Genomic DNA, 15,567 nt, shown 5'->3' on the forward strand with positions numbered 1-15,567 from the left:
TTTTTTTTTTACAGTATGGTATGTAAAAGCACTTAGCTACATGTTTAAAATTCCAATTTAACAGCCCTAAAAAGGGTGAATTTGTACAAGCCCATGGAATCCAATGGAATAGAAAGGGATGGGATATTTTTAACACCACTTTGATAAATAAAAGTTAGACACTGAAACCTGAAATAAGTAGTATAGGGCATTCCAAATAAAAATTCTAAAGGGGAAAAAGGAAGCACCCTTTTGTCAATGTAGCAAAATAGGAAGTTCAGGAGGTATCGCTCTGTCAAACTTAGAGGCATCAAACGAGAAACCATTTGTCAAGCATTTTGCGTGTGTCTATGATTTGTCCATCATATCTGGTAACTGCAATTCTGTGAATTCTTCRTTTATTTTCTGTTATTTAGTCCAACATGCTGCCTTTACAAGTGAAAAATAAAGTATCCATTTGTCTCTYCCATTTGTCCTTTCTCTTCCTGTCCCCCGTTCCTTATACCAAAGTCATGAATGAAGCTCTATGGCCCAAATGATGCTGTTGGTGACATCAGTTTCATCTTTTTGCTTTGCAGTGTTGCTTGATGGAGTCCAGGAAGGAACATGGTGAAGTGGAATAGTTTCTATTCTAGTAATGTGGATTTGCAGAACTAAATGGAGAAAAGCAACTAAAAGTTTTTGCATCAACTAAACCCCTGCAAATAATGAAATGGAATCTGATGGGAAATTACATGACATATTAAATACCGAGTTTTCTAATTAGGTGTCTCCTCTGCTCCTCTTCAAAGGCCACAGAAATATTAAGATGTCCACAGTTACAGCACAAAAAGGTCTTYAAGATGTAATATTTGATATACCACAGTATTATAGAAATAATGGGACTTCTGCAAGAAATTAACAAATCTGAATTTAACCACAASACATGCTCTATCTACATTTCTTGATCTTACACACTCTTTGTGTCTACCTCATTACAAAATGCTGTTAGGCTCAGTCCTGCTCCAGTAAAATCCACAGCCACAACTCTGCTAAATACAGGAGCTGAAACAATATCCTTGATAATGGAGTTTAGTATTAGCTTTGCCATTCTTTGCTAGTGTAACTTTTGAATTGTGATCTTGAACTACCTGAATGTGCTATCAGTGTTTTAAATACATTGACATTTCCACTTTGTTGTAAAAATAGGCTTTTCATACTACACAGTATTTAGCAATCTAGCACCAGCCATCAGTTTGATATCAGCCGTGACATTATTTAATTTTCAGAATCACAGAGGTTAAAGCTCACYGAACTATAAACAGTTGGAAACATGGAGTGTAATCCCAAGGCACAGCTCTGCACAAGCTGTAATTTAAATCATATTGCATGCTAAGCTGAAAAGGCAGTGCAGGTCCCAGAGGGCATGAATAAATCTGCAGTCACTGATTTGCCACACACATTTGTGTTGGGATTCTGTAACTGTGCAAATGTGATGTCTTCCTTTAGAGCAGAGGACCTGTCATCTACTGAGATTTGTAATTAAATAACCCAAAGAACAAAAGCAATTACTCAGCCTCGCAAATATTCAGGCTGAAATGTGYGCGATTTCATGAACAAAGAGAAGGGGAAGTTCCGGAGACAGAGAGAAAGGGAGGCTTTGAGTGTGCGATAATTCATCTGTGTCTAGTGCTGGTGGAGGCTTTAATGTATAGAACAGGTATTCACATACCTGCCTGGCTTTGAACTCGTAATTCCGTCACCACAGACTCCACTGTGAAGTGGATGTTTCYCCCGTGAAGGAGCCAATTATGCTTCCAGCTGGCTCTGTGCCACCTCAGGTGCCGGCTTTGAGCAATCAGTTGTGTTAATTGCAAGCAACACTAAATGCCTTTTGGGACAAGCAATTCACGGTTCAGGAATGTTAGTGTGAAAGGGGTAGGTTCAGCCCCATTAGCGAGAGCAAATTACAGAGTTTGCATAGGTCTTTGCATAGGTCACAGGCTAAGAGTTGGAATTTTATGGAATGGAGGAAAAAGGTGGGAACAGACTAAGGGTCTGTATCCTCACATCATTAACTCTGCTGGGCATCTCAGTTACTTGATGGGGTGGGGGCTGTGTGGTGGCCTGCGTGGAGCCCTTCATATTTTCAGCTCAGCAGCTCTGTCTCCCATTCCTCTCAGTCTGTCAGGCATTCTGATGCAGGCCAGCAGGACTAAGACATTGGTCCAAGAAAAAATACCTCAACCGCCCTTGATCATGGTCTCCTTCACAACAGTTGGGATTTTCTTTCTGTATGTCATAGTGGGAAAACAATAGTTTTAAAAATGCATAGGGCTTGTTTGATATAAAGGAAATATTACAAGTGTGAATAACAAAAAAATGGAGGATGAAGGGCAAACACATGTAAAAAAATAGCCATTAAAGGAATGAAGAGTAATAATGAAATGACATGAGCACGGCAGCGAGTAGAAATCAGATCTTGGCTGCACGGGGGTTATTGTCACTAGCAGCTACAGATTCTGTTGTATTTTTAAGTATCTATCTTTTCTCTCACTACCTGGATAACAAGCTTTAGCCAGACATTTATTCACAAGCTTGGATATCTAATATATTTGTCCATGAGCTCCCACACCAACACTTTTTAAAAGAAGAACCCTGCCCAAATGTTGGAAGTGATGAATGGGAAAGCTGGATTGAATCATTAGAGATAAAGGGAGTTAGTGTGTGGTGGGGAGTGGGAGGAACTGGTGCAAACCTCCGTCTGCAGGTGCTTAGAAACAGCGTGGAGGCTCAGGAAGTGTCTCTAATACCCTTTAGAGACTCAGTCCCTGGTGTCCCACACGGATGTACAAAGAAAACTTTTTAAAACAAAGCCATCTTATTTCTCCCTTTAACACAGGCTAAAACAYTGCCAAACACTTTTACATCTGAAGCTGTGAATTTCATTAAATTCAATGCAACTCGCTCAGCACTCTCAATTTTTGTGTGGCTGAAACCTTTAATTCTCTCCCCACCGCCCTGCGGCCAGCGTGCTCCAGTCACATCACACTTAACCTTTGCCTTGGCTTCTCAAAAAAGAATTTGTTTCACTCCATTCACGGCTTCAACAGTTTGGCAAACTGCACTCGAGCGCCGCGCTGGGCCTTTATATTGAACACACTAATCTGATTGTTTTTCCACTCTACAAACTTTGGGTCAACAATCAAGCTGCTGCCAGAAACTAATTAATTTGCAAACAGGCCCCATTTTCACAGGGGGAGAGCTTTTGAAACCTATGTCAGCAGAGCTGGTCACACCATGGTGACATGCATTGTCATGGCATCCACTTTTCTGGGTAATTCTCCTCACTAATTTTTCACCACACACATGAACTCAAATTACCCAGTCAACAGTAAATCTCTATTGAATGCCCACCAAACTCTGAACGTGGTGGCCTGAGAAGAGGAAATTGGTATTGACAGGGTCAACACTCATTAAATTGATGGYTAGAGCAAAAGGAAAAAAATCCGAAACAACACAGGAACGCAAAAAGAAAATTCGGATGTATGTCATATCCCAATAAAGGGGGCTGTAACAGGCCCACTCCTCCTTTGTTTAAATCAATTAGTATTCCGCTGTGTGGCTCCTACAAGCAGATTTCTGCTTAACTTTTCTGAAAAACTGGTTAGTGACTTTTGTGAAAAAGAAAGGAGGCACAATTTGGTAGTTAAAAGTCACTGTTTTTCAAGCATCAGAGCTCTCACRGAGATCATGGGAAACCCACTTGAATTTGCAAGGCCTATAACACAGAGGCTTTGTCTTTGGAATCCTAGCACCTAATACGAACTTTGCTTTTGCTTAAGATGATTTGGATCTTTGCAAAAATGATAACTACAAAGAAACAGGTCTTGTGTAATTTAGAGTGGGTTCTACACCAAAGGCAAAACAAAATACAAACTTAGAACCTGAGCACTACAGCTGTGCTGAGCAAATTRCTCTTTTCCCTACTGAGATTCATCTCCAGGGAAAAGGGAGAGTCTCCCTATGAACTGCGGTATTGTAATAAATAAATTTTGTAAATATTCCACGGGGGTAATATATAGACAGATAGATAAACAGATGGGTAGAGATGAGCTTTTTAATCATACATTAATAGAAAGTGATACACAAAGCTTTTTTGTAGACATTATTGCCACAAGTACCACTGCTTGAATAATATACTGAGTTTGTCACCTGAAGTGGACAGACCACCACTTTCCATCCATTGTCAATTCTGTGAGTTATCCATTGAAACAAATCCATGGAAAAAATAATCCATTATTGGTTAAAGGAAAAAAAAATAGAAAAGAAAAAAAGAAGAAAAACAACCAAAAAAACCCAAACAAACATTTTTTTATAGGAGATAGAATACCACTGGGACTACTGATAATCAGAAAATTGCAGGTGTTTTTTACCCCTGTGAGAAGGGCACAGAGCAGTACTCCTCCTACTGAATGTACCCTTGGAATGTACTCATGCCGATGGGTTTTTACACAGCTCCTGCTGCTGGAAGAGGCAGATGAGATTCAGATTTGTTTTTCTAAAGGATGACTATAGAAAGCATCCTGAGTCACCTGGGTCATCAAATCTGAATCTGAATTCCTAAATAAGGTCACCAGCTCTGCCCTGTACAGAGAGGTGCATTGGTTTATCCACATCCAACATCTACCCAGAACTTGTTCTGGCTCTTTCATCCGCTGCCTTCCAGAGAAGGCAAAGCATAGGTGATAGGAACGGCTACACTCTCTGATCTCACCCCAACACGAGACTCATCAGGATTTACTGGGTTGTTAACCTGATATATGTTTATATTGGTGCTTCAATTCACCATTGAAATAAAAACCTTACCATTTAGCAATTTTAAGGCACATCACCAACAGACCATTTCAGTGCACCAGGCTAAGTGCAGATCTCAAACTGGCCATCACTRCCAAGTCTCTGTTTAGACAGATTATGCTGCAGTGCTCTGGTTGGGACTGGGGTCATATCCCACACTKCTTGTTTTGAGAGTCAGAAACTTCTTTCCTAAAATTGTGCTATTGTACAATTGTCTACAGAGCAGGCAAACTTCTCTGGTCTGCAGTGGAAGCAGTGAACAAAGAACTCTGAGTTCTCCCATTATTGTTGATCTTATATGCTCTATAGTCACAGAATGAATTGCAGCAAAGTATGGCTTCTAATCTACACTCCCAGCTATTAAATTTTTTTGGTGTGGATAGAAAGGCTGACCAAGTTAAACCCATAAATGAGCCCATGGTTAACCATGTAACATACACATATCCTAAGTCCTGGACTAACTGGTATCYTAACTTCCTGAAGCATACTGTGGCTATAGCTCAGACCAGAATGTTTACTGATKAAAGTCTTCCTGCTCCAGGTCATATTCTCCCCAGTGTCAGAAAGCCTTCAAAATGTGCAGGCAGACCAGGACAATATTCTCTGCTGCTTCATCTTTCCTACCCACTTTTTCCATTCCAACCTTGAAACTTGTCCTTTGGCTACTTTTACCATCTTTTCAACCCTAAACAGAACAAAATCTCATCCACAGAACTGACATTTAATGAAGAAAAGTACTTAATCCTAGGGGATATGGGACGGAGAGAGAATGAAAGGATCTATTTCTTAGAATGAGTTCAAATAATTTCATTAAGGCCACTTGATGGGAAGACTGTTTTATTTCTGGTTGTCTCCACCCACCACCTTCATGACCTTTCTCACTTCCAGAGAAACTGCTAAGTACATTCTCTAATTGCTACTTGGTCTTTGATTTCTGAAATAAATGCTTCTCTTACTTTGTATAAAAATACAAGGAACAGTATTCAGACAGGTTCAAGTGAATCAACTGGTTCAAATACGTGAGCATCTTGTGGTCAAGTATTCCATGGGGCCTTTGGCTTCCTGACCTGTAACCATTTCAAATTAGTGACAAGATAGATAAATAAATAAATAAGAAAGCAGCATTTATTTTGTGATTTCAGAAATTTTATGTTTCTTCCAAGGGAAAAAAAAAAAAAAAAAAGCACGGATTGGAACAAAAAAATGTCTAGAGAGAAAGCTTGTTAGATTGCAATGAGAAAAACAACTTTAAATTCATCTCAATCTCTCAAATATGGATCTACAGACTTAAGGAAGGAAAAAAAAAAACCCTTGTCAATTGAGTTTGTGTGCCATTCTGTTCACAGTATTATGCCACCGTCACCATAGTTTCTGAGCACTTCCTAGCACTGTGTTAGGTGACATTAGCRTTTGTCACACATGGAATTTATCACTGTGAAATTATTTATTACTATTCTTAGCAATGGAGATAATGGGAATGGGGGTGGGAGGATGCATTGAGTGAGAAATGAGACTTGCTTATGTGGACATGTTTTGTTCCCGCAAGGGTTGGAGTTGTTCGTTCCTCTGTGAGCAGCGGTGGGAAAGTGTGGAACTCAGTCCACACTGCAGTCTGCATGATAGGACCTATCAGCTGGCTAATGGGGCTCAAATATAGAAATGCTTMTTTTAAATGCAAGAGATCCTTTCACAGGAAAAGAAAATAAAARACAAAATCCMAAAGAACAAYAAGAAAAATGGCATACACAAGAAAATCCCCTCACTGTTTTCACTCCTAAGGTTGTTTAAAAATGTCCTTGMAAATTTATGGGAATGCAGATCTGGAAGAGACTTCTTCGTCTACTCACTGCAGTCTCTTGCAATGTCAGGCAAGTATGCTATGTAAAAACACATAAAATATTGCCTGAGTTCCTCTTAAAACCAGCTAGGCTGCCTTGCTGACTACTTCTAATGGGCAGCTTTTCCTAATTGCATTCCCATCATAGTTAAAGAGTTCTAATTTGAAGACTAAATAAATTCAGACGCAGTTCACACGTTTTGTTTTTTTTTTTTTTAAACATGTTTTGTTTAAATAGTTCTTTTCTTGATGGAGATTTATTGCATTTGTAGCATCCATCACCACCTTCCTCCAATAAGATCTCAAATGTATTCTATGAAAAAATCCCAGGTACCAGGATGGTTGGGTTCTGCCAGCCCCTTTYCAMATCYRTTCACCTGTATTTTACTGCATGYTRTAYATCTGGATTGAGAATGTGYAGRAGGTGWGCTGGAAAATGGGAAACYAGGAAGGCATTTAGGGACAAGGGARTRGCACAGCAGAGGAGCCATCAGTGGCTCTGCATAGGTAGGAAAAGGGTTTGGTGTGGTTGACCAAAGACCAATTATAGGTTCAAATATCAGAATACACACACTCAAGTCTCAGTAACAGTAATTAATTTCTWACATTTTGACACAYTTAATGCATTAGAGAGGCAAAAATMCTATACTAGCTGTAATCTCATCTTTCTGTTGCCATACATTACTCTGCCGTGCAATACATACACATTCAAAATCATGTCTGTGCAATGCCAGTTCTGGGACATTCTACAAAATGCCATAGATGGAAAAAACACAGAGTGATGGCTACAGTTCTGTTTGAATGCCAGGAGAGTATCAAGCCCATGTTTCCTGCCTTGGACCCTGTTAAATTTAAGAGGGCATTTTCTTTTTTATTGAACAGTCGCTCAGCTTCTATAATTCTCAGCTGTTTATGTAACCGTAAAGTAAAGATTACCAAGGACAATAACCKCAGGGGACTAAGCACAGTTACTACCCCACTTTAAAAATTAAGCCATGGAAAGTATGCTAAAATAATATCATACAGTGGTTTAAACCCATAAAAAGCAAGGAAATTCCAAGCCAAGTCTGGAAATCCAGACTGACAGTCTCTCTTAACCCCAGGTCTAGTAAAGAGGGTGAGTGAGGCCAGTATTTCTAGGGTGCAAACCAGATTCATAATACTATCCTAATGCAGCTTTTGTGATTTCATTTCCTTTCAAATCTTCCTCAGCCCAGCCCTGCCTTACTTTTAAAATACATGTTTATGGTTATTAATTTTACAAAATGTTAACAATTTAAGGCCAGATCCCCTGTGCTCAAGTCAGAGAAGATGAGAGCAGCTTTAAGCTCTCCTTCCACTCCTCTAATCCCAACTTGCAAACCGCCCTGGGTGCATTGCTTTTGCCTTGCTCAGCACTTGCTCTGGTAGACTGCACTGCCAATTCTGCCTTCTCGCCTCCAGCCATGCCCTCAGCCCCTGCACGAACACAGTGGAGACGGTGCACGGCAAACACTGCCTGCTGTGCAGCAGGGAAACCCCTGGCACCAGGAGAAGCTGCTCCCACCTGCTCAGGCCTCCACTCATCTCTTTATTTWTTTTTTTTTTAACTGCTGCAGTTAATGGAGCAGTTCATGGGAGCAGGACCTGATCTATGCTTCCCCTGATAGCTCAGAACTATGAGAGGCAATGGCACATTTAAAGGGAATCATGTGCTTGCCTATAGGAAAGACTTAGCAAGACATGGCAACACATGTGTAATATCAAGGTCGTTGCTCCTTATAGTAAAGCTGGACAGGAGACATTTTTTCAACATCAGAATCTTTTTTCTGYGAGTTCAGAACTATTCTTGACCCTCACCGGGACCAAGCAAGATTGCCAAAGCTTCTTTTGTGCAGCGAAACTCCATGCAYGTACCAGAGGAGCCAGTAATGTCCAGCGTGTGCCTGAACATGGTTTGTACCAAAGTACATGATTCAATCTGGGGCGCTGAACTGTGGGTTTTCATACCCAAGATGACTTCCYTGAGCACCAGCTTATTTTACTGTGTTTTTGCAAATGCTTTTTTGTCACATCTGGCCAAGTCTGTATCAATAATTAAATATACACTGCTACAGTGACTGATGTATGGTTCCCTAGCTTCTAGATGAATGCCCTGACTACATGGCTACAGAATCAGACCCCCTTGTTTCATTTGGCTTGGTGACTGTTTAATTATTTATACAAAATGAAAGCTTTCGAAGCCTGTGAGTATTTAATATTTCTAAAAGACTTAGCAAGTCTTTAAGCGCTGCAGGTCAGCACCTTCCCTTGAGCTGAGCACAGCTCTCTTCCCCAAAACACACCTTCTATAAAAAGATTGAGCATCTCCAGAACATGACCACATGATCTCTGTAGGAACTTTGTATTCTTGCTCAAATCCCAAAAACTCAATCACTCTGTGTAATGTTGTCCTACTTTTATGCCAGTTCAGGGCAAGATCTAATTTCGGGCAAAAGTTTGCAAGCCCTTCACGTGCAACTGTCTTCTCTCCATTTTTGGTACCAAACAGCTGTGTTTTCTGCACCATCAGCTCTGACCTTAGCCTTAGTATGGAAAGAGCAGTTTAAAGATCCTACTCTGACTGAAGTAAAYATTAGCAAGGTCTTAGAAATGGATGCCTCACCACCTAACAAACTCCACAGGGATTTGAATTTTTCTCTAAGTTTGATCAGAACTGCTGTTCTGCAGCTTTCAGTATCTGGTTTTCAGCTGAAACTAAGCACACTGTAAAAAGCAACTAGGAAAGCAAACCCACCACTGCAAAGCAATCCAYGTCTTTACTAAAAAACTTATAAAGGTCTGCAAACTTAAAGTTAAAAAATAGTTTACATAGAACTTTAGGAAAACAGTGTACATATCCTTCAGAGAGAGCTTGTTTCGTTAAAAGTATATCAACTTTAAATATGTGCAAACACAGACCTTCTTTTATAATTACATTTTAAAAAGACAAATGAAAAATTAAAAAGCTTAATCAAAGCACTGGAATGTCTGCAGAGTTTCAAACCCAAACAATTATCATTTTTGGATTTCCCTGTTAGATGCTGAAATTAGGAGTGCTGTGTGGAAAGGCTGCCAGGATCTTATCACTGAGAAATTAACARTAAAGCCTCAGAGCCTTTAATAGGAATTTTGCAGTGCAGATTTTAGGCCAATCTTTCCATATTAGGAAGGTAAATGTTAAGTTGCAGTGGAGAGAGAGATTTCAAAAATGTACTTAAGGATCATTCTCTATTAAATTATGGACAGTTATGAGAATAAATTCTAAATATCTCAATTTGATTCTTATCTTGTTTTAAATTAAGTTTGAAACTTTCCATACAGGATTATAGTACAAGAACTTTACTTAAGAGCTAGAAATTACCTTCACCCTGTGGCACAAAAAATGCTGTCTTCCTACTTTTATGCTATTTTTGGACAATACTTAAATTCAAGAGAATTTGAGGTTCATCAGCTCTTTACATGTGACTGTCTTCTCCTCCCCACCTTGAGCMCAAAGCAGTTGTGGTTTCTGCACCCTGTCAGATGTAACCTTAGTGCTAATTTGGGAAAAAACAGTTCTCACTTTTAGTGCTGAAAGACTGATAACCGAATCCACAAAGGAATGACACATTTTCAGCGATGAAGTAGGAGCTGTGGACAATGGCTGTGCTTTCCCACTGCATAAATCCTCCTGACTCAGCTGTCATTGTGCAAACCTACTGCACAAAAGCTGATTTTGCTTGCATGATTGGGCTTTATGTCATCATGACTATCATAACAAAAGTGTTGGTTATCTTTAACGTATTATTATTCTACCAGGTATCAAGATAGATGGGTATGTTTATAACCCTTGTACTTTACTATTTCCTGAAGCCCAGAAATCTTGTTTATTGTCATAATAAAATAACCCAGTGAAGAAAATCTTTGGGTTACTGGGCAAACACTGATTGTAGAACTGAAATATTGTAGACCTGGATCTGTTCTCCAGACAGATAGAAGTCCACATGAATTATGGCAAAACTAAATTTAGCCGGATATACATCAGACTCGTAGGCTTGTCATAGTAAAATACAGATCCATACTTGTCATACACACATTTATATGATACGTGTATCCAATGCATGCTAAATATAGAGTTGTTAATCCAACCTGCAATAGCATCTTGTGTTTTTAATYATGACTCAGGGACTGATGTTGTTATGGATTGCATATACATCCAATGTGATATCCAGTATGATACTAGAAAGTTTTGACTAGCTAATAAGAAACTGTTTTAAAACATACTGTGCTCTTAGACATTAAAATTTGTGTGAACAGTTTGCACTAAATTGCAAAACCACATAAGAAAGCCTGAGCCTCAGCAGAGACATAAATAATATGGCTAGGAGCAAAAAATGTCTAAGAATAAAATATTCTGTGAATTCAAAACCAAGAGTGCAGATGCAAGCAGTATGTACAGCAAAAGAACAGCTAGTTAACTCTTAAAAAATTAAAATTTAAATTAACTCAGCAACTAGAGTTAGCACTACTTAATTCAAATGTCAGCTTTTTCAGACAATGAATTCTTATTTCCAAAATGCTCATATCCTTGTATAGCTTAAGCCAAGTGTAACTCTATTCAAGCTATTGGAAATTTGACTTTGGTAGAACTTGGATAGGGTACTCAGACACATTCTAAAGTACTTTGGTACACGAAGCCAAAATCAGATTTTCTCTGAAATTATCCTTCTCTCCTCAAACACGCAAATAAACAASCACAGACTTGATTAGTAATATCCATGCAATAATGTGAGCTATTGTGCCCTGCTAAAYTACCAGATAGTTTGAAACCAAATCACTTGGAATGCCCAGGACCCTCTTCTCTTTTCCAAACTCTTGACAGCTTTGGCTCAAGAAGTTCTGCTGACTGACTTTCTGCTGGATGTGGCCAGTGTCCCCTTCAACCCTGCAAAAACTAAAACTTGTACAAGGCATAGTCCTGCCCAAGGCTCTGGAGCTACTTTGTGTTCTTGTGTGGCTGATGCCTCCACAAGCCTTGAGCTTCTGTCCAACTTTCTTGACTGCGCTGTTCGTAGTGTCTGTGTGTGTTTTAAATTTAGCACACTCCACAAATCTCAGTGTAATTAAACCAAAAATGCTTCTTTATAAATCACTTTTGATTAGTTTAACTGGTTTAAGACATAATTCTGCTCCAAATAGGAGTGTATATGTCACAGATGTTGCTGGAATGAGACTGTGTGCTAGTCTTTAATGGCTAGATGAGTGTAACCAGAGAAATGTACATTTTACATACCATTTAGCCACCGGGAGTCATGCTGCTCTGTTCTGATGGGATGGTGATGCCCCAGAGTTCGGAAAATGGCAAAGTCCCTGCCCATGAAGTCTGCTGCTGTGCCAGAGTACAGCTCTCCATCTGTGGGAGGACATAATTGTAAGCAACATTCCTCAATTTTCCAGTCATGGTAAGTMAGGGAAAGCTGTCATATGTTCATATTTCGCTAATAGGGATAATGAGTAAATTACAAAACAACAAGCCATATGCAATGCATTGTCATTGAAAATAGATGATTAGACCCAATTTCTCACTGCAGAGCTTAATTGTAACCTCTTGCAAATGAGCTGTGTCTGCTGACTGCTGGTGCACTTTGAAAAAATAYGTTTGATATTTTTAAGGCTGAACAGTGGCAGCCAGCATACCTACCCTGGCAGGTAGCAGTATGCAGCCTGAAAAAAAACCCACATAACTGCGAAATTGCCCTGTTTAGAACAGGACTTTGGACTGGAGATCTCCAGAGGTTCCTTCCAACCTACTGGGTTTATGTGACTCTGGGAACTGAAGAGTCCAGCTCATTCACCCCTGGTTCAGAAAGTCCTTAAGTCCCTTCAATTCTTCCTGTAGAATTTATGTGTTTTTTAATTTGGTTGGTTTGAGGTTTTTTTTTGGGGGGGGGGGGGTTTTTTTTTTTTTTTTTTTTTTTTTTTTTTTTTTTTTTTTTTTTTCCTGAGCAAGCAAATCCTCAGAAACAGTATATTTTGCAGGAAATACAGAACATGCCTTTCTCCTTCAGCCACCTCTGTAACTGTGGTACTGGCAAGGGGCAGCAGCTAAGGGAGAGAACAAATGAGATTATTCCCTGCTACCTCGAACCCCGTGCATTTCACAGTGAACAAATGAACTAAAAACTGACCTGTGATACTTCAGCCAAAAAATGGCACATACACAGCCCAGCTGGAGATGAAACTCACCCCAGACGAAATTCACCCACCCTCCACCCACCCTCCTCACACAGCTAGAAGTGCCACAGAGGAGGCAGAGAGAGARACTTTCTAAATTCCAAGGAGCAGGTCAAGTTAGATACTGGCCAACTGGTAGAGAGAGTAATAATAATAAGGATGTTGTAATGAGACCCACAGAAAAGAAAAAAAAAGGTTTCAAAGTACAATACGTGTCTTTCTAGCATTAATGCAGAGCCTGCCCATGAAATCCCTCTGAATTAAAAATGCAAAAAATGCATTTTTAGGGCTGTGTCCTACATCTGTATGTGAAATGAGATAACCTACCCTATACTGTCAATATGGAATTAAAAAGCATCATTCCTTCCAACTACTACTTTCGTGCTACCCATATTACACAGGTCCCTTGTGAAAAAGACGAGTTTGAGGATAAAATAACTCCTTCTTTAGCTAAGGTAATAAATTTTTCATGGTCATGATGAACTCTACCATATCCTCATTTTAAAGCACACTTTTGGGAACAAGTTTATCATTTTCATGGCAATTTTAGGTATTTCCATGGTGGGACAACCAGATCCAAGCACGCCTATTGGATATCACTGGCATCCTTTCCCTTGAACAGTGACACCATGAAATCACCAATTGAACCTACAGTGGCTCTGTACCATATGGTAGTCATGAAAGTCAGGAAGGGTGAAAACATGATAGCGGAAAGGCGTGGAATTGAATGAATTCACAGCAGAGATTAGRAGCAAATAGACCAGTCATGCCCAGCAGGAGGTGTAATCAGAAGGGAAACAGAACAGCATATCATTAATTAACGATTTATCATTCTTCTATGTCATTTTCAACTTTTTTGAAGGGGAGACAATCACTTAATTATAGTGATTATTATGTACAGAGTATGCAGCTGAGATTTTAAAGATCATAAAACCTTTTTGCCTGTGAAAAGGGCTTTGATGCTACGCTTAACCTTTCTTTAACCTTATCTTCATTTTCTTGTCTTTCAATTCCTAGTGAGTTTTGATAAATCAATATAAATCAAAGGGGAAAGAAAAAAACAACAAGGCCTATTTTTTTTCTTAGTTATCAACAGATCTAAAGGTCAATCAGTCAAGAAAAAAAAATTCTATATTTAATACTATGTAGTTAAAATTAAACCAAATACATTTTGAAAACTAATGAAAATCATATATTTGAAATATTTAGAATTGAAAGGGTTTTTGACACCTCTGTTTCTAAGTGGATATATAAACACCACTGAAATTAACACATTTTCCAGGCTGGACTCTGCTCAACTCAAGAGGATACTACAAGACTCTTGCAGCTGATATTTTTTCATCAGTGGTGATAGAGTAAAAGTTTTGCCAATGACTGACTTCAGCACGTTTCAGATGGGGAAGGGTCTGTAGAAAACTGCCTGACCTTTCTATCCTCCCCACCACAGCCCCTCCAAGTTTCAGTGTATTCAGACCAGTGCCTGCAGTTTGAACTGATCTGCTGAAGTCATGCAAAAAGGGGATTTTGACTTCTTCCAGACAGAAATACCAAGGAATACCATTTATTTTTGTAAGGCTTTAGATAATTTTTGCAAAATTCAGGGTGAGCCTCAAGTCATGTCCCAGATGTGCACATCCTTTGAGTTAGTACTGTGCAAAAGTTRCATGAGGATTTTGCCTCCTGTCTAGATTGAAGCACATTCATCTTTGTTTCCCTGTGCATACCTTCTTTTGGACTGAAATTTACTCATTTCTTGTCTGGAAAATGATTCTTTAATGTCATGGATAGTCTTCACTGTGTTATTTCTATCATCAGCAGTTTTAAAAGTTTTACTAACTTAAGAAGAAAGTGGAAATTAGCAGTTTGAAAACTGACAAGCATTTCTCAAAGGGAAGGAATTAAGAAAAAAAAAAAAAAGAAAAAGACTTGTCACTTTGTACAAAAAAAAAAAAAAAAAGAAAAAGACTTGTCACTTTGTACTTTGAGCCCATCAGCACAAAGGAACGACTGTCCAGAACTAATGGATGGCCCTTAGTTGTTTACATAGGAAAAAACTGTTTTGGACAAAAAACACCTATTTGCAAGGGTGTAGCATGCTGACACGTGAAAGTAAATAGAAATACATATATTGAATTCATTAAATAAAGAGGCAATAATTAAAGTCCATAGTAATGCTGATTTTTGGGTGGGAGGAATCATTTTTGCCTCTATTGTACATAAGCAGCATAGAACTCTGAACAACTCTCCAAGGTCATGAGATACAAAGATGTTAAAAACTAAGCAAAATGCATCTATTTGATAAATTGTTTCTATGCAGCTTTTCAATAAGATTCCRTTCTTAAAGAAAATAATTTGTGGAGAGTATAGAACTGTAAACATTCCTCTGRAAGTAAAAGGGAAATTGAAGGAATGAGGAATATAGGCAAAACCAAGCCTTGAATGCCGCAATTGCTCTCCCTGGTAAAAGGGTTCACAAATGAAATCTATCCTTGGTTAGAAGATTTATTCACTGAAGTTAAGATTTTCAGACACAGGGGTGGTTTGATCTCACTTCTTTTGAAGTCAGTAACTAAAACTTCCCGGAAAGTAATTTTAAAATCTTGAACCTCATATGTAAACAGTGGCTAATTTCTAAGAAACCGAATACTAAAGTTCTTAATGGTGAAAAGCCACTGTCTTTC

At 38.9% G+C, this 15,567-nt stretch overlaps 1 protein-coding gene across 2 annotated transcripts in view; it reads right to left on the reverse strand.

Moving 5' to 3' along the window:
- SEMA3A (semaphorin 3A) overlaps window positions 1-15,567 on the reverse strand; it is a 245,729-nt gene that overhangs the window by 47,676 nt on the left and 182,486 nt on the right. For both annotated transcript variants that reach the window (XM_057366415.1, XM_057366417.1), the window contains one exon: window positions 11,946-12,065. In XM_057366415.1, coding sequence (XP_057222398.1) covers window positions 11,946-12,065 — 120 coding nt within the window. The remainder of the gene's footprint in view (window positions 1-11,945; window positions 12,066-15,567) is intronic.

This window comes from Malurus melanocephalus, unplaced genomic scaffold, assembly GCF_030028575.1.
Source record: "Malurus melanocephalus ecotype Western Australia unplaced genomic scaffold, MMel_1.1 scaffold_65, whole genome shotgun sequence".
NCBI lineage: Eukaryota > Metazoa > Chordata > Aves > Passeriformes > Maluridae > Malurus > Malurus melanocephalus.